General features: G+C 37.4%; 1 protein-coding gene across 6 annotated transcripts in view; it reads left to right on the top strand.

Moving 5' to 3' along the window:
* Positions 1-26996, top strand: part of KIF6 (kinesin family member 6) — a 371457-nt gene that overhangs the window by 136152 nt on the left and 208309 nt on the right. For all 6 annotated transcript variants that reach the window (XM_070244518.1, XM_070244517.1, XM_070244519.1 and 3 more), the window contains 3 exons: positions 1060-1203; positions 2103-2189; positions 8088-8191. In XM_070244518.1, the coding sequence (XP_070100619.1) occupies positions 1060-1203; positions 2103-2189; positions 8088-8191 (335 nt within the window). The remainder of the gene's footprint in view (positions 1-1059; positions 1204-2102; positions 2190-8087; positions 8192-26996) is intronic.

The following is a 26996-nucleotide window of genomic DNA, read 5'->3' as shown; positions in this document are numbered from 1 at the left end:
AATTTAAAGTGGGACCAGAGGTATAGTTGTATGTTGTTACTCAAAAGGGCCTTCAAAAAACAATGCTCCCATCTTGTTTCGTAAACTAAAGGAGTAGGAGAAGTTCTGCTGATGGGAATTACACACCTTGTTGGAAGGAAGAACAATGGCAAGTGTTGGCAGCAGTATTTTCAGGAGCCAGGGCCTTGTAATGCCCCTGAAGTCACACCCATGGGTGACTTATTCCTGATGCTTTGCAATGAATATCCTAGCACTGAATTCATCTTCCCAGGAAAACCCTGAACCCCTGGTGGCTCCCTCTGGGGACAACCCCACAACAGCCTTTCATCCACCTACCATCCATCCACCTAGTACCTTCCTTAACTATCTAAGACAGTCATGAGGAATAGGATGAGCAAGCCTTAGTTGAACCAAAGTAAACATCCCCTACCACTTACAATGATAGAAAACATGTATACAGCACTTATTATGGGCTGGGTACTACAACTCAAAGTAATTTGCACATTTTAACTCTTTTAATCACTCCAACTATCTATGAAGTAGGTACTATTTTTTTCCCCTATTTTATGGATGAGGAGACTGAGGCAGAGATGTTGATGTGAGTAAGGCTAGAATTTGGACCTGGACATTGTGGCACCAGATCCCTACACTAATCCCTACACTGCTTTTCCTTGTTATTATTCACTCTTCTTCCTCTTCTACCTTGAAGATGGGGCATATGGGCCAATTTTGGTAGGATTTTAAAAACCTACATGATTTACGCTTGAGTTTTTATAAGAATTTTCCAATGGTTAAAAACAGAATAATAATGTATCCAATTCTGTCCAAGATATATTGTCTGTCCAAAACTTAGAGGGTTCATTATGGTCTGTTTTTGCTACATATCCTTCATTCCATCTTCACCATTATGGTACTGAATATTGTTAAGATATTTATTCTGAGCTCAAGTTTTGAGTGTCACCCTGCATTTACTGATTATTTCCTTTTGTATCTTTATTGCAGCTGCAGCTCAGTTGTTTGTCAGATGTGCATTTTCATTATTTTTCTACCTTACCACAGGTTATCATCGCCCTTTCAGAAAAACACCGTTCGCACATTCCCTACAGGAACTCCATGATGACCAGTGTCCTAAGGGACAGTTTGGGAGGGAACTGCATGACGACCATGATTGCAACACTCTCTTTGGAGAAAAGAAATATCGATGTATGTTGGTTCTTGTTTCTGGAGATCTCAGTCTGAGTTTTGGTTGCTGGTTTGTGAGAGGGAGTTGAGGGTCCTGGGTGGGTTTCCATCTTTGCAGCTGGGTTAGGCTATGCCTTCAGAGGTAAACACCCTACAGGGTTCACAGCTTTGGGTTATTTACAGCATTGTAATTACCCAACTGGAGAACTGACTTCACATAGCACAGGATGGCTTGAAGAAACCTCTTACACAAATTTTAGAAGGCTGCCAAGGGGTTTCCTTGGCTTCTCCTGCTCGGTTTTGCTCCTGATTACTAGGAAACCCTGGCAACATCTCCAAGATGTGTCTATCCCTAGACATGTGGCTGGGTACAGCACCCAGGGTGCTTTGGCAGGGACTGGCTGCCAGACAGCTTTTTTGGGCTGCTTTAGAGCCAGCTGATGTTTCATGCATTTCGGTTTAAGGTTTGGGATCCAGACTTTCTCCAAAAGAGGAAAATGGGAGGCAGCGGAGTGCCTGTCAAAATAAGGCCAAGCCCCAAGGACATTATAAGATGCCTTGAAAAGCCTCTCTTTTTGGTCTGCTATAAATATTTATTTTGTAGTCTTTCATGTCTGTGGATTGTAGTACCTGCTATGATTATGAGTTGTATAGGTGGTTCTGGTTTAACAGATCAGAGTTGAAAAACATATACCAGTTGCCACGTAGGACCTCAGCATCTCCCATACTTTTGCCATTGGTCATGCTATTAAACTCGAACAAAATTTGAATAAAAAATAATGTTCTAGAGCAAAGCTCCCTCATTTCTAGGTATGTTTTATACACATCAGTCTTTAGGTGTGCATCTTTTTCCTGTGAACAAAAATTAAGCCTTATCTCTCTATACCAGAACATTTTAAGGAGTTATTTTGCCTTCTTAGGAGTCTATATCCACCTGCAGATTTGCACAACGAGTGGCACTCATAAAGAATGAAGCTGTTCTTAATGAAGAAGTTGATCCCAGATTGGTAAGCAACTTTTAACTGACTATGTTTTAAAAAAAATCAAATACTAGTTCAAATTTGAGGGGTACTTATTCATTTCAGGTAATGTTCTAAGTGCTGGAAACGTGTTCTCTCATTTAATGCTCATAAACATCTTATGAGTGGATGTCATCTCTATCTCCATTTTATAGATGACAAAACTGAGGCACGGAAATGTTCAATAACTTGCTCAGAGTCACAGTGCTAATAAGCAGCAGAGCCAGGATTCAGACATAGACAGTCTGACTCAGGGCCTGTGTCCCCCTGCAGCTCCCCATTTCTTCACTCCTGAGATGTGCAGCGAGTCCTGAGGGCATGTACGACAGAATCCTGCACAGTCATATCCCTGTGCAGGCCATGGCCTTTCAGCAACGTCAGTTTAACTTTCTAGAGACAATGATAATAGACCATCTTTTATAAAAACTTATAGAGAAAAAGAAGTCTGGTTATTAAGTAGAACCATATTTTGCATACCTGTCCTGTTACTTATTCTAGAGATTTAAAAAAAAAATAATTGGTTTGACCCATGGAAAAATGACCATGCTTCTAGTTTTATAACAATGAATTCTGCTTTGTCAAACTGCTTTTTTAAAGCATAAATATTTGCAGGTTGTATGATTTAGCTACTAGTTAAAAGGCAGGTATGTTCTCCTTTCTCTATTTTGTTAGTCAACTCATGCCAATACTAAAAATGTTGAAATGAAATTTTTCAGCATTTTAAAGTTCTAAAATTAAGGTTATATTACTTTTCAAATCACTCAGCTTTTTTTAAATTTATCTAGAAAATAAGCTGGTGTAAAGTGAGTATTTTGCCTTATAAAAAAGACGTGAAATCTTACCAACAGTGCTTCATTTATAAATTTCTCAGATCTACCCCCCCCCCCAGATTCTCAAATTCACTATTACCCATGTTAATTACTTCCTCTTGATTCTTGGCCCATCCTCCTCTGAAATCTTCCATTGAAGAGTAGAGGAAGAAGAGAGAAAAAGAATAATGGGGCTGTTTCATCCCATTTGCCTCAGGGAGCTTGAGCTCCCCAGATGGAATTCTGTTCTGGAGAAACCAATGGGTGAGGGACATCTATTTCCAGAACAAGCCCTGGTCAGATACCAACGTCACACAGTGTCCCCACTGGAAAAAGGGAAGAGAATTCAAAGACATGAGTCAAGTGGAATTGAACTCCTAGGGTGAATTCTTCTGCTGTCCTTACCCTGCCAGCAACCCTGCAACATTACTATGCAGAATGAGAAACACAATAACGGAGTTAGCTTGAAGACAAGAATTAGTTCTTAATTGAAGAAAAAAACATATTAGATGCAGGTTTTTTCCTTTAAATTTGGCTAAAGAGACTTTTCTTTGAAGGAACTTGAGGAATTTGAAGAAGGGTAAACATTGTCATGTGTTTGATGTAGGTCAGTGAGAGTTATAAAGAAAAGAGAAATCAGGAGTCAAAAGCTAATAGCTGATAATTGAACAAATGTTGATGTCTTCCTGGTGCACAATAATCTGGTAATTGACAAGTGTTGTTTTCTGGTCTCTTTTATAATTGCTTCTAAAAACTGACATTGCTGTTCATTATTTTATGTACAGAGCTTTTCTGAAGCACAATTGACAATTGAAAATTTGTCCTCAAAACCACCCAAAACACAACTTGGATGGGATTTCCTATATCTTACTCTCGAAATTTCATGGCAAATGTGGAGCCAGCGATGTAAGATCAGTATCACAAAGGATGTGACTTGCTTTCTTTACAAGTATTGGTACCCCAGAGAGACAAGGAGACAACAGAACTGTGAATAGGCCAGTCTCTGGTGACTGGGCATGGGCCAAAATCTTATTCCAAAGTTTCTGCAATAATTGAATGGGGGATGTGACTGTAATAATCTCAAAACCGTGAAAAGTTGGCTTAGTTTTGAGATTTCTTTTCAATAAGACAGAAGATAATTTGGTTGTTAGATTTGACTTTGAAAGCCTTAGTAGAAGTAGAAAATATGGCATCAATATTAATTTAGTAGAGGCAAGTTACAAATGAATGACTCACATAGTTTCTGTCTAAGAATTTTCATTCTGCGTAGCTTGATGATTCTAGAATGTTTTTGGAAATAAGTAAACAACCAAATCCCATCAATCTTGTGCATTTAAATGAAATTCTAGGAGCAATGACACGTTCAAAATACTCAGGATCATGTTCCCTAGATCTTCTGGTCCTGTTGATAGAATACAGATAATCTGAACCCCACCTATATAAACTTTAACAAGTACCTTTTGAAATATATGTCTGAGGTTGAAGGAAGAAAGAGAATTCTCCATCGCCCAGAAACAAAGAAGAGGCTACAGTTGTCCTGGAGCGGAGGGGCGAAGGGAGCTGGAGCAGAGGCATAGAAGTGAAAGCCCTGGGACCTTGGAAGGTGGATGATGAACCTCAGACAGCCTCTTCCCTCCTCAGCATAAAACCAGTGAAGGAGTGAGCCAGAAAGGAAAAAGCATCTGTCCACTGGCATAGGGAGATGCTAGGGAATCTTGTCTGCCTAGTGGACTCTAGGTAGAAGAAAATGTGGTTTCTCTGAAAACTTGAAATCCTAAGGCTCTGCCTCACATGAGTTTGAAGTTCAAATTTATGCAACATCCTTGGTCTGGTAACCCCTAAGCCAAAAAAGTTAGAAAATGAATAATAAAGTAAGTCCAAAAAAAGTAGGAAGATGGAAATTAAAAAGTGTAAAAATGAGTGAAAACAAAAGCCAGTGGAGAGAAACAAAAAATATGAAGTTGACTTTTAATAGACTAATAAAAGGAACAAATCTCTAGAAAGAGTAATGAAGAAGGGAATAAAGAAAGCAGAAATCAATATAATAATATCTGGAATGAAAGGAGGACTTAACTGTAGGTACAGTAGATATCTTAAAATAATGAATAAAGGAATTTGAATGACTTTATGGCAATAAATTTGGAAACTTAAACAAAATGGACAATTTCCTAGAAAAACAACACTGAAACTAATTCATGAAGAATTTAAAACATTTATAGATCTACAACTAATAAATAAATTGACTCAATAATAACGAAGCTACCAAAAGCTTTTCCTTATTGATTTGCAGGCTTCTTTATATATTCTGAAAGTGAATTCTCTGTTAGTTTTATGCAATGCATGTTTCCTCCAAAAAATATATCATGTTTTTCACTTTCTGGTGTTCTTTTGGTTAAAGGAAAGTTGTAAATTTCAATATAATTTCATTATCAACTTTTCTGTTATCGGTTGTTATCAACTTTTCTGGTTGAGTTGTATTTTTGCGTCTTCTTAAAAATAATACGTTTTACCTAAAACCACAGGAATATTTTCCTGTATGTTCCTATAAAAGTTTTAAAGCTTTGCTTTTCACATTTAGGTTGATTTTATTTTGTATAAAGTATGAGATATAGATCTAATTTTAATTGATTTTTTATACAGCTAATCTTGCAAGATTTGCTGTTATAATTCTATTATAGAAAGAGGGAGGGAGGGAAGAACAGAAGGAAAGAGGAAGAGAGAGAGAGACAGAGAGAGAAAGGAAATAAAGAAGGAAAGAAGGAGAGAGTTTACCAAATACTGAAGGAAAAATAAAAGTTGGATTCAGCCTGTGAATTTTTGTTTTAGGAAATTTGCATTATGATTATTAATATGATATGTGGTTTCATGACCTAGTTGGGTTTATTTCAGTAATTTAAGGATAATCTATCCTTAGAAAATATACTAATGTATAGTAAAGGAAAAAAAGTCACAGGAAAAATAAACACCAAATTTAGGGTAATGGTAATGGGGAATTCATTTAGGGAAGGCTATACAGGGGTGAGGGCTTCAAAAAGCTCTGTAATGTTTTAATTTCTCAAGCTAAGTAGTAGGTACAAGGTATTCTTTATACTTTTTTGTATATATGAAGTAGTTCATACTAAAAAAAGTCACATGAATTAAGGTGATTCATTACATTCACAGTTTAAAAGAGAAAAATTATATGGTTACATTGCTAGATGCAGAAAAAGTATTTGATAACATTAAGCATTCATCTGTAGCTTGAAAAGACTCATCAAACTGTGAAAATAAGTGAACATCCTTAAAGTGATTAAGGTTATCAAGCAAAAACTACAGCAAACATGTAGTTTTGCTGAAACTTTTTTTTTTTTTTGGTGAAATGCTAGAAGGAATTATACAAGAATGTCTTAAGCACTGCACTTGGAAGTCCTTGCTAAGACAGACAGAATTTTTAAAAAATGTATGAGGATTTGAAAAGAAGAAAAACATCTGTCATTGCTTACAGACTATTTGATTGTTTATGTAGCACATCCAGGAGTATTTAATGATAAACAGAACCAAAACAATGTTCAGAAAATTACTCGGTACATAATCCATGCATAAAAATGAATTGCCTGGCTATACGTCAAAAGCCAACAATTAGAAAATTCAATTTTATGAAAATTCCACTTACAATAACAACAAAAACCTTAAAATTCTAGGAACGAAACCTAATTAAAGACACATAAGATATTTATAGAGAAAATTATAAATCTTTATTGAAAGGAATCAGTGGAAAGTCATACCATGTTCATGGATGTGATGACTCAAAATTTGATAAGTCTTACCAAATTAACCTTTTAATCAAATTTATTTCCAGTTAAAATTTGAGAAGGATCTTTAGTAGAATTTTACAAGCTGGATCTAAAATTTATATGAAAGAGCAAATGACCAAGAATAGCCAAGTCTGTTTTGGAAAAGAACAAGATAGAAGGGGCTTGTTCTATCTAGATGCCAAAATTGCTTAAAATATAGTAATTAAAACAGTGTAGTATTGCCATTCATGTAGTCAAGTAGACAAATATTTTTAATCAATAGCTCAAAGACACAATTATATGTGGAAACATATAATAGAATTATAACAGCAAATCTTGCAAGAATAGCTGTATAAAAAATTAATTAAAATAAGATCTATATCTCATACTTTATACAAAATAAAATCAACCTAAATGTGAAAAGCAAAGCTTTAAAACTTTTTTTTTTTTTTAAAGATTTTATTTTTTCCTTTTTCTCCCCAAAGCCCCCCAGTACATAGTTGTGTATTCTTCGTTGTGGATTCTTCTAGTTGTGGCATGTGGGATGCTGCCTCAGCGTGGTCTGATGAGCAGGGCCATGTCCGCGCCCAGGATTCGAACTAACGAAACACTGGGCCGCCTGCAGCGGAGCGTGCGAACGTAACCACTCGGCCACGGGGCCAGCCCCAAAGCTTTAAAACTTTTATAGGAACATATAGGAAAATATTCCTGTGGTTTTAGGTAAAATATAACAACAGAAGTAAAATCCGAAATGTCTATCAACAGGAGACATAGATAAACAAATTGTGATATATTCCTTTACTGAAATACTATATATCCATGAAAATTAATGAACTAGAGCCACATGAAGCAATATAAATAATCTCAAAAACATAATGTGGGGAAAAAAAACCAAGTTGCAATTACGTGCAGTACGATAACGTTTACATTAAGTTTAAGGCATGTAAAATGATACTGTACATTATTTACAGTTATATCTATACATGTGGAGTAAGATATGAAGACATGCAGGGAAATGCCACCCACTGAGTGCAATATCGTGTTCACTCAGGAAGGACAGAGAGGAATAGGCATAAGGGGCCCCAGTTACATCAGTAATGTTTCATTTGTTAAAAGACATTCTAGAACTATTTTCACAAAATATTAAGATTTAGCAGAGCTAAGTGGTAGGTACAGGAGTGCCTTTTATATCCTTCTCTATACATTTTTGCGTCCTTAAAATAGTTCATAATTTCAAAAGGTATATGTTCTCTGTCACCAACTTTCCCTTAATGAGGAGTTGACATCCTGCCTTACCATTTTAGATGATTATACGCCTACAAAAGGAAATCCAGGAACTGAAGGATGAACTGGCCATTGTCACTGGAGAGCAGAGGACAGAGGCCCTCACAGAAGCAGAGCTCCTTCAGTAAGCCTGCAGACTTTTTTTCTTCTGCTTTAACAGTGAAAGTTTGTGTTAACTTCTTTGTTGGCCCTAATGTTATGAATTCACCTCAAAGCATGAAGTTCTCCTGGGACAGTCTGAATTGCATTTAGGCGCCAGTGAAGAGTGGCGGCTTTCCATGAAAAGCTGGATAAGGCTGGCAGTGTTTTTGCCGCCTCAGCTTTGAGGAAGTAAAGAACAGAGCATAGAGAGGATGGGAATATCCTTCTCATGCCAGCCGAAGAAAAGGGATTGTATAATAGTCATGCAATTTTAAAACATATACACCAAACACTCTCGAGCTGTGGGTCTCACATCTGAAAGGAATTCAAGAAACGTCCTTTGTATTAAACAGCATCTTGCTGCAAGCACCGATTTATCCCATGCCAAAGTAAGCTCTCTCCTTTAATAAATAGATGGCCCATATATTACAGTTCAAACACTTGAAATGGGAATGAAAGCAGGTATTCAGGACTTTATACAAGGGCGGCATCTTTGGGAGCCTTTAGATTTGCAGCCATATGGCTTATCAGTGGCACAATGTGGCTCTCATTCTCTCTCTGATCATGAGCCACAGTCGTGGGCTTTCTTGTGGTTTCTGTGCTGCTTATTAAGTATTTATGGAGTGATAATAATGGACTAGGCTTCGAAGGCATTGGTATTTTCTATTTCCAAGTAATAAATAGAGCCACGCAAGATTATTCTAAAGGTATACTGTCATTTCACCTAACCCTCTCTCAACAGAGAAAATGATAAATAATAGAGATAATGAAAGTATTTTCTTTAAACTGTCTCATGGCTGCCCCTGGAGGTTGGTCTGCAGCTTGAGAAGCCTTGAGCAAGTTTTCTGTTATACTCAAAGCTTTCAGTTGTCTAGGATAGCGCTTCCTGATTCTAGAACACCATGGTTAATAATATAATAGGCCCCTAAGGCCTTCCTTACAAAACTTTGAGGCATCTATGCATTTAAGATGAAATATATTGCCAAAATTCACATTTCAAAGAATTTCATGTCACTCCTTGAAATAACTTGAGATATCTTAGATGCTGAGAAACCCAAGTTGAGAATTCCTTCACTGTGGTGCTCCCTTCCCCTCACAGAATTACCAATTACTGTCCTTGAAGATGTCTCTTCAGAATATTGATCTTCAAGCCAGGGTCCAGCCAGGAAAACAAAACCACTCTAGGCCTCTCAACCAAGTGAATTTAATATAGGAAGTTAATTGTAACTGAGATGGTGCTGCAGGAGTGATGCAGCACACCAGAGATCAGAGCAACAGGAGCTCCTACACCTTGAGGACAGGAGGGACACTGGTAGAAGGTTGTGTTGACCAGCAAGAGCTAGACCATGATGAGTGCTGCCTGATGGAAGCTGGGGCCACTGAACAGCCACAGGTGCTGTGAGACGTCATCCCGGCAGGGACCCCTAGCTCTCTCTCATCTCCTCTTCCAGTTTTAGTGCCTCCTATTGGCTGAACTTACCCAGAAGCCAGTTCTTAAAATAGTCAGGGAATGTAGTTTCCAGTAATGCAGTCAAACAGGGGAAAGGTGGAAACTGGATCTAAGAGCAAACAGGGAAACGACCACCAAATCAAATAAGTACCAGTGTTTTTTCTAATTTCTGTATATCCTATATGTTGCTCAGAAGGCTCAGTTTAAGGGTAAGATTCTGAATGTGGTGGTTTCAAGACGCCAAACTGAGTAAGTCTATGCTGCAGGTTCCCTCCACTGTTCCAGATCTGGGAAATTATAGAACAGATATAAAGAAACATCTGAATCTCTAGCCAACCCCAAGAATAAGAAGTAAACTTCTCAAGGGCGAAAGGCTTCTAGGAATTCCTGGGAGACTGAAAGGTGGGGTTACGATGAGCAAGAGAAAAGGATAGACCAAAACATGGGTACAGCACCAAGAAGGCTCCGTGTCTAGAAGTGGGGGCACCCTGGAGCAGGAGAGGGCTAGGAACAGCCAACGAGGGTTTGGCAGCACTGTTAGAGTGGGAGCAGTTTGTCCTATGAACCACTATGCGCACCTTCTTCCCTTCTCCACCAGTGTTTAGGATGGAGAAATAGGGAAGGGCCCCAGGTAGCTGATGGTGTCCAGGATAAAGAGGAACCAGCTGAAGACGAGCTGCTGTCTTCAGCTCTGCCTGTCCTCTATTCTCACTAAAAACAGTAAGGATCACACACAGCTGCTTCAGCCCTTCATCCAGAACTGGCTGCCCACGCTGAGATAGCTGAGTGTCTAGGAAGGATGAGCTCACAGCCGGGAATGACTAGAAATATGAGGACTGCCAACATTGAGAAAGACAAGAATGAGAAGCGTTTATAGCTTGGAAGGCTTCAAAACTAAACTTTACAAGAAGAGTTATTATATCTTGAGAGATATAAAAGATGGTATTACATCCATGAAACGACAACAGGGTTTTGATCTTTATAAAACAGAATCAAGAGGAGATCTTGAAAATGAAAAAATGTAATTGCTGCCATTAAGAACTTAATAAATGGCTCAGTAGCAGAATGAAAAAATGGAGGGGCAAACTAGTGAGCCAGGAAGATCAGGGCTAAGGAATTCTTCCAGAATGTGAGATAAAAGGATAAAGAGATAGAAAGTTTAGAAGGAAAGAATCATTGAGAATAGCCCTAGGTTTACCAATATCTAACAAATAGGAGTTAATGAAGGAGAAATAGAGATAATGCAGGGGAGCCAATAGTTAAAGAAATAATATCTAAGAATTTCTTAGGACTAAAAAAATAAAAGACATAAGACTTCCAAATGAAAAGGTTACGAGGTGCTAAGCAGTATAATAACATTGTAGAAAATGTTTTCAACCTCAAAATATATAAAAGAATCCCAAAAGTTATCAGAGAAGAAAATTATTAACCATCAAGAATCTGATTTAGAGCAGACTTCTCATCAACAACTCTGGAAACAAGAACCTCTAGTGCTGAAAACAAAACAGAACACACAGGGACTTGAATGGAGGTTTCTGTGTCTAGCCAAACTAGTAATCAAATGTGAAGGTGAAATAAAGGCATTTTTCAAACATACAAACTTTCAGACAGGAAGTTTACCACAGATTGTCTCTTAAAGAGACTGCCACAGATTATACTTTCACACAAAAGAAAAATGCTACAAAGTATAAGAAACAATAATAAGCAAATTTTGTTATATCTTTATGATACTCAGTATTGTATTATATTCACATTATATCTTTTACTAACCTGCCATTTGTTAAATGAATGGATGTTTCTATTTAAAAGTTATTGATAACAATCAAATTTGCCATTCACAGGAGTTTGGGGGGATAGAATGGAGAGAAATAAAATTGTGACAACAGATTTAGAATCCTGAAGGACTCTTGAATCATGGATTGATTTCCTTTGATCCATAGATAACAAATATACAAATGTCAATTGAAACAGATTCTACATAGTATGTAGGGTTGCCATTAGTTTTTCTGGGTAATTAGTTCATTCGTTTATTCCTTCCTTCATTCATTCAACATTTATTATTCACCTAGTATTCAGAAAACTCTACTCTGGGCCCTGAGAGGACCCCAAAGATGAGCAAAACCTAGATCCAGCTCTCGAGGGGTTTACAAGTTAGCGGCAGTGACAGACATGAGCACAAGTAATTATGATGTACTATGTAAGTATTATGAGAAGATATAAATAAAACATGAGATTACAGAGATAGTAATGATTAATTTTGAGCTCAGGAATCATGTAAAATTTGTTCTTGTGCTCATAAGTAAAGTCAGCAATTTTGACTTCTCTGCTGTCAAGATAACTGTCCTGTATAGCATTATGTCTTATTAATCATTTCTAGTCAACAGTTAGGGAGAATGAATATTGCAAATTACATCCACCATGCCAAAGCAAAGCAGTGGGTTTCACAAGAGTCCAGGGACTTTGTTGCTTGTTTGTCCTGACACTAAGGATTATTCAGATAATATGGGTTTTTTTGTAATTGTTTTTGTTATATTGTCGTTGTGCTTATGTTTTGCCATAATTAGCTGGATTGAATATTGGCACAAGTTAAAATTCATCAGATTTAAGAGTCCCTTTATCATCTTAAAGTAAAAAAGATAACTCAAAATTTGTGCCTAATGTGGCACTGCTATTTGATGTCATTAGTCTGTGCCTCTTTGTCTTCTAGGGTCCTGGACCTTTACTCAGGAATGTGAATCACCTTCAGTCCTCTCGTTATGCCCAGACTCCCTGGGTGGTGGCTGGGAGGGGGATAATGGTGCTGGAGAGAGGAAGAGTTCCACAGCTTGGCAGGACAGAGTGGAAGAAAGGGTCTATAGCTCAGGTCTGCTTCTCTGTTCTGCTGAGTCCTGGGCTCATAGGGACTGCCATGGCATAAGGACATTCCTGTCAGGGATTCTGTGAAGGATGTCAGAAAGCAGATATCTAATAGATGACACAGTCTATGTAGTGCACACTGGACAGTTGGGAGATGCCTCTTAATATCTAGCCTATCAAATTTTTTGAACTATTTCCCAGCGTTTCAGTCCTTAATGTAAATATTTGCTGCATTGACTTGGATGCTTCAATTGAAGAGGATTTCAGATGTCAGCCTCGAGTTACTGTGATATTTTTAGTTTACATCTTTTTTTTCGCCTTTGTAAATTTGAAAAGAGACAGCTGGATGAAGGCTATGTAGCCAAGTTAATGTTTATACAGAACTTCTTGGGTGAAGATTTGATTGTGATTGATTCTCTAAACACATACCTCTCTCTCTTCCTCTGGTAAAAAAAAAATAAGCCTGTAGATCTCTGGCTAGGATGGAAGCATTATATCCTGGCCCAAGTCTAAATGAATAGAATATGTTCTGCATAGGGACATTTTACTTGTGAGGTGGAATTGAATTGGATCTCATGGGCTCAAGTTTGCCCAAAGTAAACTTCCAAACATGTGGATCATTTTCTTTTCTTTTTTCTTTTTTTTGCCAGCTTTATTGAGATATAACTGACATATAACATTGTGTAAGTTAAAGGTATACAATGTGATGATTTAATATATATATAGTGAAATGATTACCACAGTAAGGTTAGTTAACATATCCGTCACCTCACCTTTGTTACCTTTGCATATGTGTGTGCTTGTGTGTGTGTGTGATGAGAACATTTAAAATCTTCTTTCTTAGCAACTTTCAAGTATACAATACAGTATTGTTAATTATAGTCACCATGCTGTATGTTAGATCCTCAGAATTTATTTGTCTTATAACTGGAAGTTTGTACCCTTAGCCAATATCTCCCTATTTCCCCCAGCCCCTGGCAACCACCAGTCTACTCTCTGTTTCTCTAAGATCAACTTTTTTATTTTCTACATATAAGTGACTTCATATGGTGTTTGTCTTTCTCTGACATTTTTCTTAGTTAATCTTTGCAAATCAGTCAATCCGTCAACTTGAGTTTATGGAGCACCTACCAGATGCTAATCACTTTAATAGGTGCTTTGGGGAATTCAGGAATAGAGGGTACAGAACATAATTCCAAGGAGTTACAGCTTTATTGGGGAAATAATACATATACACACATACGCACAAATATATGTATATATGAAACAGGACAAGAGAGTATATTAGTAGAAAGAGTAAGTGGATACTGAGAACTGTAAAACCTTAATTATAGTTCTAATTCTACTCATATGAGTTTTTAATGGCTCTCTAGGCTTGTTTCCTTATGTGTAAAGTGAGATAATTGGACTCAATGCTATCTGTGCACTCTTTCCGCTCAAGGTTTTAAAATCTAATTATCAGTTTATTACACATGGTTTAATACATTATTTACTCATTATCAATGATAATGAAAAGCTAAATCATGTAGGAATTCTGAAATGAGGGAAGTCACTGCAGTTATCACCCACTGAGCAAGCTAAATAAGCTTGAAATGATGTCAAGAGGAAGAAGGTACCATTCTGAGATGAAGGCGACCACGTAAACAAAGGTGCTGAGAGGGAAGGAGCACAGTGTGAGGAGGAGGGGCAAAATAGCAAGAGACCAGTATGGGGGCTGGCGTATAAGAGGCACTAACAAGCAAGGATCTGGATTGAAATTGGCCTGGCAGGAACCTAGGGTTCTCATGGGAGAAGTGAAGAATAGGATTAGACAGATAAATGGTGACCTCATGATGGGTTATGAATACCACATGTAGAGGAGCTACTATTTTATTTAATGGTGCCTAGGAAACATTGTGATTTGAGAGTACTGCAACTCATTCATTCATTCAGTAGTGTTTACTGTGCTCTTTCCTTATGCTAGGCACTGTACTATGTGCTAGAGATGTAGGAATGAACAAAATGAAGTCCTTGCCCTAATGGAGCTTACATTCCACTGGGGAGAGAGATAATACACAAAAGAAATGACTAACATATAGAGCATTTCAGAGAGCAGAAAGTGTACAAAGACAAATAAAACAGGAGTTTCAATTTTAATAAAATTTACATGGTAAAGATTTTTTTATGGCTACTACTCTGATAGCAATGTAGAATTAGCAGGAGTGAGAAATCAGGAAGGTATTCAGGTCTGAGTGATGATGAGAGAGAAGACTCCAGTAATGACAGTGAAAACAGAGGAAGAGACAAATGTGAGAGACTTTGTTGGGGAAGAATTGATAGAAGTGATGGCTACAAATATAAAAGAGATGAAAAAGAGAGAATAGTAAAAGCTCAAGACTAAAACAGGTTATCAGGGGATGGAAAAATTGGGAAAAGAAGTTGGTTGAGAATAAGAAATGTTCTGTTCTTAGCATGATGAAGGAATATATTATGTACAGATTGAATTCTGGAACTTTAGAGGAAAGTTGAGGCTGAAGATTTAAATTTTGGAGTGACTTGTATTGAGTTGATGCAACACTGAAGCCAAGGCCAAAAGTCAGCTCAGAAATTCGCCAATCTAATTTAAAGTAGGTAATAGTCAGAATCTACAGGACCACGTCTCCCTACATTCCAACTTACCGTAGGCAGCTTGCCAACTGAATTTATCTCTTTACTTAGCCATATCACCCCAGTCCCACCCTTATTTCTATTTATATATAATTAAATATTCTATTCATTGGATATTTTCCAATGGGAAAAAAAGTCTCTCTTCCTTTATGACTCAGAGTTATTAATAGTAAACACTGTAGAAAGATGAGACATTAAAAGGATAACAAGGGAATATAATGAACAACTTATGGCAATATATTTGCTAACTTAGATAAATTTTATGAATTTTAAAAGACACAGACTGCCAAAGCTCACTCAAGAAAATAGAGAACCTGAATAGTCCTATATCTATATAAGAAAATGAATTCATAGTAAAAACCTTCCAACAAAGAAAACTCCAGGCCCAGATAGCATCCCTGCAAATTCTGCCAAACATTTAAGGAATAAATAATACTAATTCTATGCAGACTTTTTCAGGAAACAGAAAAGGAGAGAAGATTCCCAATTCACTTTACAAGGCCAGTTTTTCCATAATATCAAAGCAGACAAATATATTACAGGAAAAGAAAACTACAGGCCAACATCCTCATGAATAAAAATCTTTAATAAAATATTCACAAATTGAGTCCAACAAAATATAAAAATGATAATAAATCGTGACCAAGTGGGAATTATCCCAAGAATGCAAGACTGGTTTAACATTCAAAAATCAATGTAATTCACCATATCAACAAACTAACAAAAAAAATTTGATCATCTTAATAGATGCAGACAAAGCGTTTGACAAAATTCAACATCTACATATGGTCAAAACAGTAAAATAGGAATAGAAGGGAACTTCCACAACCTGATAAAGTGTATCTACAAAAAGTCATATAACTAATATAATAATTAACAGTGAAAGAAAGAATTCTTTCTCCCTAAAATTGGTAACAAGGCAAGCATGTCCTTTCTTACCACTTCTATTCAACAACATACTAAGGGATTTAGTCAGTGTGATAAGGCAAGAAAAATAAATAAAACACATAAAGAATTGGAAAGGAAATAATAAAACTATCTTTATTCACAGATAACATGATTGTCTATGTAGAAAACCCAAAGAATCTACAAAAAAATACCTACTAGAATTAATAAATGAAGTTAGTGAGGTTGCAGGATACAAAGTCAATATACAAACTCAATGTCTGTCTATATACTAACAATGAGCAATTAGAAATTGAAATAAAAGCCGGCATCATTTACAATAGCATCAAAGCAGAAAATACTTAGGGTTAAATCTAACAAAATATGTGCAAGATTGGTATGCTGAAAATTATAAGACATTTATGAGAAAAATCAAAGAAAACTTAAATAAATGCAGAGATATACCATGTTCATAGATTGGGCTCTTCAGTGCTAAGATATCTCTTCTCCCAAAATTGATCTATAGATTTAATGCAATCCAAACCAAAATTCCAGCAGGCTTTTTTGGTGTGGAAATTGACAAGCTGCTTCTGAAATTCACAGAAATGCCAAGGACCTAGAATAGATAAAACAACTTTTTAAAAGAACAACCCATACCTTACACCATATACGAACATTTATTTGAAATGAATCATAGACCTAAATGTAAAACCTAAAATATAAAACTTTTAAAAGAAAAGATAGAAAACCTTCATGACCTTGAGTAGGCAAAAATTTTGTAGGACTTAAAAAGCACAAACCATAAAAGAAAAAAATGATAAATTGGACTTCATCAAAATTTAAAGTGTCTACTCTTTGAAAGACATGTTAGGAAAATTTAAAAACACAGACTGGGAGAAAACATTTTCAAAACACATATCTGACAAAGAACTTGTATCCAGAATACTTAAAAAATTATCACAATCAATAAGAAAACAAACAATAATATGGACAAAATATTTTAACAGACATTATATCAAAAGATATACAGATGGAAAATAAGGACATGAAAGCTCAACATCATTAGTCATTAGGGAAATCAAATTAAAACCTTAATGTGGTACTAGTATACAAGTATTAGAATACTTTTTAAAAACTAAGAATAACAAGTGCTGGTGAGGATGAGAAACTGAAACTCTCATGCATTGCTGGTGGGGATGTAACATGGTACAGCCACTTTGGAAAAACAGATTTACACTTTCTGATAACATTAAACATAGCACTTACCACACACCCAGCAATTCCATTACTAGGTGTTTATCCATGAGAAATAAAAATGTATACCCACTTGAAGACTTCTACATGAATATTTATGGCAGCTTTACTCATAATCTCCCAAAATTGGAAACAACCTAAACCAGTGAGTTGCTAAGCAAATTGTGGTACAGCCATGCAGTTGAATCCTACTCAGCAATAAAAATGGAATGAACTATTGATACAATCGACAATTGGGATGAATCTCAAAAGCGTTATGCTAAGTTATAGAAGCCAGATACAGAAGGCTGCATAATATATGATTGCATTTATGTCACATTTTGTAAAAGGCAAAGTTATAGGAATAGAAATCAGATTAGTGGTTGCCAAGGTTTCTGGGAGGGGAGGGAATTGATTACAAAGGAGCAAGAGGGAATTGTTTAAGGTAATTGAAATATTCTATATCTTGATTTTTTTTTTTTCATTTTTGTATTGCAGTAACATTGGATTATAACTTTCAGATGTACATCATAATATATTTTGAATTCTGTGTAGATGACATGTTTACCATCCAAAGACTAATTATAAGCCATCACCACACATGTACCTAATTATCCCTTTCACCCTCCCCCCTCCCGCCTTCCCCTCTGGTAACCACCAATCGAATCTCTGTCTCTATGTGTTTGTTGTAGATTTTATCTTCTACTTATGAGTGAGATCATATGGTATTTGACTTTCTCCCTCTGACTTATTTCACTCAGCGTAATACCCTCAAGGTCCATCCATTTTGTCACAAATGGCCAGATTTCATCATTTCTTATGGCTGAGTAGTATTCCATTGTGTATATATACCACATCTTTATCCATTCATCACTTTATGGGCTCCTAGGTTGCTTCCAAGTCTTAGCTATTGTGAATAAGGCTGCAATGAACATAGGGGTGCATGTGTGTTTGTGCATTAGTGTTTTCAAATTCTTTGGATAAATACCCAGCAGTGGGATAGCTGGATCATATGGTAAATCTTTTCTAAGGAAACTTCATACTGTTTTCCATAGTGGCTGCATCAGTTTACGCTCCCACCAACAGTGTATGAGGGTTCCCTTCTCTCCATATCCTCTCCAATGCTTATTGTTTTCTGTCTTGTTAATTACAGCCATTCTGACTGGAGTGAGATATCTCATTGCAGGTTTGATTTGCATGTCCCTGATAGTTAATGATGTTGAACATGTTTTCATGTGCCTATTGGCCATCTGTATATCTTATTTGAAGAAATCTCTGTTCAGCTCTTTTCCCAATTTTTTAATTGGGTTGTTGGTTTTTTTGTTGTTGAGACATATGAGTTCTTTGTATATTTTGAATATTAACCCCTTATCCAATATGTGGTTTGCAAATATCTTCTCCCAATTGTTAGGTTGTCTTTTGTTTTGTTCACTGTGCAGAAGATTTTTAGTTTCATGTAGTCTCATTTGTTTATTTTTTCTTTCATTTCCCTTGCCCAGTCTGACATGGTATGTGAAAATATGCTGCTAAGACTGATGTCAAAGAGCATGCTGCCTATGTTTTCTTCTATAAGTTTCATGGTTTCAGGTCTTACATTCAACCTTTTAATCCATTTTGAGTTGATTTTTGTGCGTGGTGTAAGATAATGGTCAACTTTCATTCTTTTGCATGTGGCTGTCCAGTTTTTCCAACACCATTTATTGAAGAGACTCTCCTTTCTCTATTGTATGCTCTTGGCTCCCTTGTCGAATATTAGCTGTCCATAGATTTGTGGGTTTATTTCTGGGCTCTCGATTCTGTTCCATTGATCTGTCTGTCTGTTTTTGTGCCAGTACCATGCTGTTTAGGTTACTATAGCTTTGTAGTATATTTTGAAATCAGGGAGTGTGATACCTCCAGCTTTGTTCTTTTTCCTCAGGATTTCTCTGGCTATTCGGGGTCTTTTGTTGTTCCATATAAATTTTAGGATTCTTTGTTTTATTTCTGTGAAAAATGTTTTTGGAACTTTGATTGGGATTGCATTGAATCTATACATTGCTTTAGGAAGTATGGACATTTTAACTATGTTAATTCTTCCAATCCAAGAGCACAGAATATCTTTCCATTTCTTTGTGTCTTCTATGATTTCTTTCAACAATGTTTTATAGTTTTTGGTGTACCAATCTTTCACTTCTTTGGTTAAGTTTATTCCTAGGTATTTTATTCTTTTTGTTGCAATTGTAAATGGGATTGTATTCTTAAGTTCTCTTTCTTCTACTTTGTTAATATATAGAAACGCAACTGACTTTTGTATGTTGATTTTGTATCCTGCGACTTGACTGTATTCATTTATTATTTCTAAAAGTGTTTTAGTGAATTCTTTAGGGTTTCCTATATATGAAATAATGTCATCTGCAAATAGTGACAGTTTCACTTCTTTTTTTCCAATTTGGTTCCCTTTTATTTCTATTTCTTGCCTGATTTCTCTGGCTAGGACTTCCAATACTATGTTAAATAAGAGTGGTGACAGTGGGCAACCTTGTCTGGTTCCTGTTCTTAGAGGGATAGCTTTCAGTTTTTCTCCATTGAGAAAGATATTTGCTGTAGGTTTGTCATATATGGCCTCTATTATGTTGAGGTATTTTCCTTCTATACCCATTTTATTCAGAGTTTTTTAATCATAAGTGGGTGCTGTGTCTTGTCAAATGCTTTCTTGGCGTCTAATGAGATGATCGTGTCATTTTTATTCTTCATTTTCTTAATGTGGTGTATCACGTTAATCGCTTTGTGGATATTGAACCATCCCTGCATCCCTGGAATAAAACCCACTTAATCATGAGGTATGATCTTTTTAATGTATTGTTCTATTTGATTTGCTAGTATTTTGTTGAGTAATTTTGCATCAATGTTCATCAGTGATATAGGCCTGTAATTTTCTTGTTTTGTGTTGTCCTTGTCTGGCTTTGGTATCAGGATAATGTTGTCTTCATAGAATGAGTTAGGAAGACTTCCCTCCTCTTCAATTTTTTGGAACAGTTTGAGACGGATAGGTATTAAGTCTCCTTTGAATGTTTGGTAGTATTCACCAGTGAAGCCATTAGTCCTGGACGTTTATCTGTTTGGAGGTTTTTGATGACTATTTTGATCTCCTTACTGGTGATTGGTCTATTCAAATTCTCTATTTCTTCTTGATCCAGTTTTGGAAGGTTGTATGATTCTAAGAATTTATCCATTTCTTCTATATTACCCAATTTGTGAGCATATAGCTTTTCATAGTATTCTCTTATAATCTTTTTGTATTTCTGAAGTGTCCGTTGTAATTTCTCCTCTTTCATTTCTGATTTTATTTGGGCCTGCTCTCTTTTTTCTTTGTGAGTCTAGTTAAAAGTTTGTCAATTTTGTTTATTTTTCCAAGGAACTAGCTCTTGCTTTCAATAATTTTTTCTTTTCTTTTTTTTTTTTTAGTCTCTATTTCTTTCATTTCTGCTCTGATTTTTATTATTTCCTTCCTTCTGCTGCTTTTTGGCTTTGTTTGCTCTTCTTTTTCCTGTTCCTTTAGGTGCATTGTTAGATTGTTTATTAGGGATTCTTCTTGTTTGTTGAGATAGGCTGGAACTGCTATAAACTTCCCTCTTAGAACTGCTTTTGCTGTATCCCATAGATTTTGGCATGTTGTATTTTCATTTTCATTTGTCTTCAGGTATTTTTTTATTTCTCCTTTGATTTCTTCATTGACCCAATCGTTGTTCAGTAGCATTTTGTTTAATCTCCACATTTTTGTGGCTTTTCTGATTTTCTTCCTATAGTTGATTTCTAGTTTCATGCCTTTGTGGTCAGAAAAGGTGCTTGGTATTACTTCAATCTTCTTAAATTTATTGAGACTTGTTTTGTGGCCTAGTATGTGATCAATCCTAGAGAATGTTCCACATGCATTTGAAAAGAATGTTCTGTTTCTCCTTTTATGTCTGTTAATAATTGCTTTATATATTTAGGTGCTCCTATGTTGGGTGCACAGATATTTACAAGTGTTATATCCTCTTGTTGGATTGTTCCTTTTATCCTTATGTAGTGCCCTTCTTTGTCTCTTGTTACAGTTTTTGTTTTAAAGTCTATTTTGCCTGATACAAGTATTGCTACCCCCAATTTCTTTTCTTTGCCATTTTCATGGATTATCTTTTTCCATCCTTTCACTTTCAGTTTGTGAGTGTCTTTAGGTCTGAAGTGTGTTTCTTGTAGGTAGCATTTATATGGGTCTTATTTTTTTATCCAATTGGCCATCCTATGTCTTTTCATTGGAGCATTTAGTCCATTGACATTTAAAGTAGCTACTGATAAAAATGTATTTATTGCCATTTTGTTAGTTTTTTTCTGCGTGTTTTAGTAGTTCTTCTCTATACCTTTCTTTTCTTGCTTTCTTCCCTTGTGGTTTGATGGCTTTCTTAAGTAATATTTTTATTTCTTTCTGCTTACTTATTTGTTTACTTATTATAGTTTTCTGGTTTGTGATTATCATGAGGTTCCTATATAATATTCTAGTTATGTAGCAATCTATATTGAGCTGATAGTCTCTTTAGTTTGACATCTTTCTAAAAACTCTACTCTTTTACTCCCCTCCTCCCACATTTTATGTTTTTGAAATCATATATAATCTCTTGTTTTATGTGTATCTATCCATTACCTTCTTATTATTGAAATAGGTAATTTTAGTACTTTTGTCTTTTGACCTACATATTATCTTCATAGGTGGTTAATCTGCTACCTTTACTGAAGTTTTGCCTTTACTAGTAATTTTATTGCCTGCTTTTGGGGAGTTTTTTGGGATAATTTTCTTACCCCTATTTGTGGTCTTCTCCTTCCCACTTAAATAAGTCCCTTCATCATTTCTTGTAGAACTGGATTCTTGGTGATAAACTCCTTTGATTTTTGCTTGTCTAGGAAGCTCTTTATCTCTCCTTTCATTTTGAATGATAACCTTGCTGGATATAGTATTCTTGACTGTAGATTTTTTCCTTTCAGCACTTTAAATACACCATGCCAGTCTCTTCTAGCCTATAGGGTCTTGGCTGAGAAGTCCGCCGATAGCCTTATGGGCTTTGCTTTGTATGTTACTTGTTGCCTTTCTCTTGCTGCTTTTAGGATTCTCTCTTTATCTTTTTTTTTTTTTTAAGATTAGCACCTGAGCTAACAACTGTTGCCAATCTTCTTTTTCTTTTCTTCTTCTTCTTTTTCTCCTCCCCAAAGCCCCCCAGTACATAGTTGTATATTTCAGTTGTGAGTGCCTCTAGTTGTGCCATGTGGGATGCTGCCTCAGCATGGCCTGATGAGTGGTGCCATGTCTGTGCCCAGGATCCAAACTGGCGAAACCCTGGGCCACTGAAATGGAGTGCATGAACTTAACCACTTGGCCATGGGGCCGGCCCCACTCTTTATCTTTAATTTTGGACATTTTAATTGTATTGTGTCTTGGTATGGGCCTGTTGGTATTCATCTTGTTTGGTGCTCTCTGTGCTTCCTGTACTTAGACATCTTTTTTCTCCCTTAACTTAGGAAAGTTTCCAGCTATTATTTCTTCAAATAGATTCTCTGCCCCTTTGGCTCTCTCTTCTCCTTCTGGGACACCTATAATAAGAATGTTAGTGTGCTTGATATTGCCCCAGAGTTCCCTTAGACTGTTTACATTCTAATTATTTTTTTTTATCTGTTCAGCTTGGTTATTTCCTCTAGTCTTTCTTCCAGCTCGCTGATCCATTCTTCTGTATCATCTACTCTGCTGTTGAGTCCCTCTAGTGAATTTTTCATTTCCAGTATTCTTCATTTCTGATTGGTTCTTTTTTATATTTTCCAATTCTTTGTTGATGTTCTCACTGTGTTCATCCAGTCTTCTCCCGATATCAGTGAGCATCCTATGAGTTTTTGTTTGAATTCTTTGTCAGGTAGATTGCTTATTTCTGTTTCATTTAGTTCTTTTTCTGGGTTTTAGTCCTGTTCCCTTGCTTGGAATGTGTTCCTTTGCCTCCTCATTATGCCTCTTTCTCTTTGCTTATATCTATGTATTAGGTGAGTCAGCTATGTCTCCTGATCTTGATGATGTGGCCTTATGTAAGAGATACCTTTTGAGGCCCAGCAGTGTGCTTCCCTCTTGTCACCAGTCCAAAGGATCCAAAAGTGACCCCTATGTGCGCTACTTGTGTCCTTCTGCTGTGGCAAGATTGCTCTTACTGCAGGTACCCAGGGAGTCTAGTCTTTTCCTCCCTGGCCAGCTGTTTGTAAATTGGGTTCAGGGAGCCCCAGAGCCATTGGCTACAAGGTCTAATAGCACACTCCTGTTGCAGTTTTCCTGATAATTGGATAGGTATGCAGTGTGGCTGGTTGCTAGGCTCAGGGGCTTACAGTTGCTGTAGTCCTCAGGGTTGCAAGGCTATTGTCAGCTCTCTTAGGATTGGAGCTAAGTGGGGCTGGCCCTAGGTATGGGAGCACCCAATTGTTTCAAGCTTTGGAAGGTGGGGCTGATCCTCTTTGTGGCTGTTTGTGAAGCACAGGTCTTCTGCCACTGATAATCCTCACCCCCACAGGTCCACACACCATCAACACAGCCCTGGTCCATGCACACTTCCCTACCCCCTGGAGTATAGTGAGCGCCCCACTGCAGAAGTCCCCACCTCTCCACCACGGTCCCCCCACAGTTCACCTGGTTCTCACACAGGCCCTGTCCCACAGAGTGGACACACTCACCTGCCTGTAGAGGATCAAGACACCCAGTCTATGAAGGCTGACAAGTAGCTTGCTGTTGGGTCAGGCAGGTCTTTAGGGTGGGCTGCCTTCCCTGGCTGAACTGGATTAAATCTGCACTCTGGTGGGTGTGGCAGACCCCTGGGCTATCAGGTCAGGAGAAGAACCTCAATGGCATCTGCCAGTGTCTGTGTCAGCACCCCTGTACTAGGTCACAACAATGGGCACCACCAATGTCTCAGACTCTGGAGAGGTCTCACCTCTCACCAAGATGCATCCAGAGCCTACCAGGTGAGTCTCTTTTCACCAAAGGATTGTGCAGCTTTCTTTTTGGAGATTTTAGGTTGCTCTTTGAGATGGGTGAATTTGTGTGTGGGTCCTTGAAGACCCAGGTCTTATCAGCTTTCATCTGATAGCTTTTCTGGGGGTATCCCTCATAGCACTTAATAGCCAGGGAAGCCAAATAGTAGGACACTTGTCTCAGCTGTGCTGAGTCTGAAGGATGCTTATAGTGGTAATGTGCCCCCGCTAAGGTCCCACTTCTCCAGGGAGGGCTGTGTACCTTAGGGTGCCTCCCGCCTGGCCAGCTGTGAAGGTCTGTGGCTCACAAAGGTGGCTTTTTTTCACTCCAGAAGGAATTTCTACCTCTTCCGCCACTGTCAGGACTGTCCCTTGTTGTGGGTGTTCTTTTTATCCAGTTTTCAGTTTTCTCTCCAGGGTAATTTTTCCAAGAATAGTTGTAACCTGGTTGTGTTTGTGGGAGGAGGGGAGTTTGGAGTCTGCTTATGCTGCCATCTTGATGAGATCTATATATCTTGATTTTAGCAGTGATTACATAACTGTACACATTTGTCAAAACTCATGGTACTACACATCTAGAAAAGGTGAATTAGAAATTTTACTATCTTTAAATTTAACTTCGACCAGTCTGACTTAAAAAATTGGAAAAGCCTGTATGACAAAAGATATTATAAAGATTAAAAGAGCAATCATTAATCAAACCAAAGCAAAATAAGTCAAAACTGTACAGTGAGGATTTTCCCTTTAGGTAAAATTTGGCTGTAGTTAGTTTAATAATAGCAACTTGTCTTTGACTACAAGCCCCTCAGAGCACACCAACATATCTTTTTACAATTAATTATTACCTACACAAGTTGAAGAGAACTCCCTCGATTTCCTGCTCTGCTACTAAACCTACATACGAACCTTCATCCATACCCACCCTCTCCTTCCTCTTGATACATTAGAGAACGTGTCCTGTCTCCCATCTGGAGCTGACCCCACTAGCTGCACTCTCAATCCCAGTCCTTGCTGCCCTTTTAGGAATCCCAAGTATCCTTCTATTTTTTCTTTATTTCCAAATTCTCCTTCTTAATGAACTCTCCATATTAGTATTTGAATGGGCTCAAGTTTTTCCCATACTTAAAACCAAACTGCTCCCCCTTGACCCAACCTCCCCCTTTACCTACTGCTTACTTTCCTCTCCTTGAAGCTGAACTGCTCCAAGAAGTTGCTTTCACTCATGGTCTCCATTTCCTTCCCTCCCACTCACTCCTCAGCACACTCCAATCTGGCTTTTTGCCCCGTCACGCTGAAGTGTTGCCATAGTTAGCGATGACCTCAGTGTAGATAATCTAATGGGCCGAATTCAGTCCTCATTTTTCTTGACCTCTCAGCAATGTCAACGTTATTAATCACCCTCTCCCTGAAAAATTGTCCTCTCTTGTTTTCTTCTCATTCCTGACTGCTCCTTGGCTTCCTGGGCCAGGTTCTCCTCCTTTCCTGTTGGCATTCTTCAAGGCACTGTCCTAGGACCTCCTGTTCTCTTTTTACTTTATGCTTTCTCCTCATTGATCTCATCAACATGCACCTTCAGTCACCATCCAAATGCTGATGACTCATTTTTATTTTACTAGCCCACGTTTATTCTCTGAACACCATTCTCATTGATAGCATTGCCTGCCTCACAGCTGGCCCTGAACTCAACATGCCCCAGACTGAATTCTTCTCCATCTTTCTCCAGACCTTGTCTCTGCCACTGTATCCCCATTAATCAGTGTCTCTACAAGCCCTGCAGTTGCCCAGGCCAGGAACTTAGAAGTTACCTGTGATTCAATCCTTTTTCTCAGCCCTCAGATCCAGTCTATTTGGAAGTCCTGTTGACTCTGTCTTCAAAACATTCCTGAATCGGACACTTCACACCAACTCTGCTGTTGCTACCCTTGTGTAACCTCTGTCGCGTTTGTCCACTACTAAAATGGTGCCATAATAAGTTTCCCTGAATCCATTTTGCTCCCTCTAAGTCTTTTTCTGTGCAGCTAGAATATTCCTTTTTAAAAGTACAATTCTTTTCATTTCACTCTTCTGCTTAAAACTATTCAGTGATTTCTGACTTCCTGTTATTCTTGGGAAAAGACTAAAATCCTTCATATGGCCTATAAATGTCTACCTGACCTGACCCTCTTCTATGTTTTCGGCCTCATTTCACATTCCTCTCCCCTTTGCCCCTTCAACAACTGGCCTTTCAGTTCCTTAAATGTTTCATCCTGGGGCTTTTGCACATGCAGTGGCTTCTGACTTCCAACTGAGATGATGTGTGTGTGCATGGACACGCACGTATGCACACATACATATCTTGTTTGTTCTACTCATCCTTCAAGCCTCAGTTTAAATTGTTCTTCCTCAAAGACGTCTTCTCCATAGCCCCCACTAAATCATGCCTGTGGTACACATTTTCATCTTCTTTCTACTTTTCCTTCAGAGCACTTATCTCTGTTTATAATCATGTACTTGTGGTATTGTTTGATTGTTCTCTGAGTCCTCCATGATACTGAAAGGACTTTGAGAGTAGAAGCCATGTCTGCTTTAAATGAATGTACATGGCACCTTTATTTGTCAATTTGTGCCACATAATCAAAGAATATGCAGTGAATATTAATACAACAAAGATTATGCATAAGCTACATTAAAACCCCAGAAGGAAAAGCTTGAGTGGTATTTGACTGGCTCA

The sequence above is a fragment of the Equus caballus genome, chromosome 20 (assembly GCF_041296265.1).
Source record: "Equus caballus isolate H_3958 breed thoroughbred chromosome 20, TB-T2T, whole genome shotgun sequence".
Taxonomy (NCBI): domain Eukaryota; kingdom Metazoa; phylum Chordata; class Mammalia; order Perissodactyla; family Equidae; genus Equus; species Equus caballus.
The sequence above is the reverse complement of the archived record's forward strand: the minus strand, read 5'-3'. Positions and strand labels throughout refer to the sequence as shown.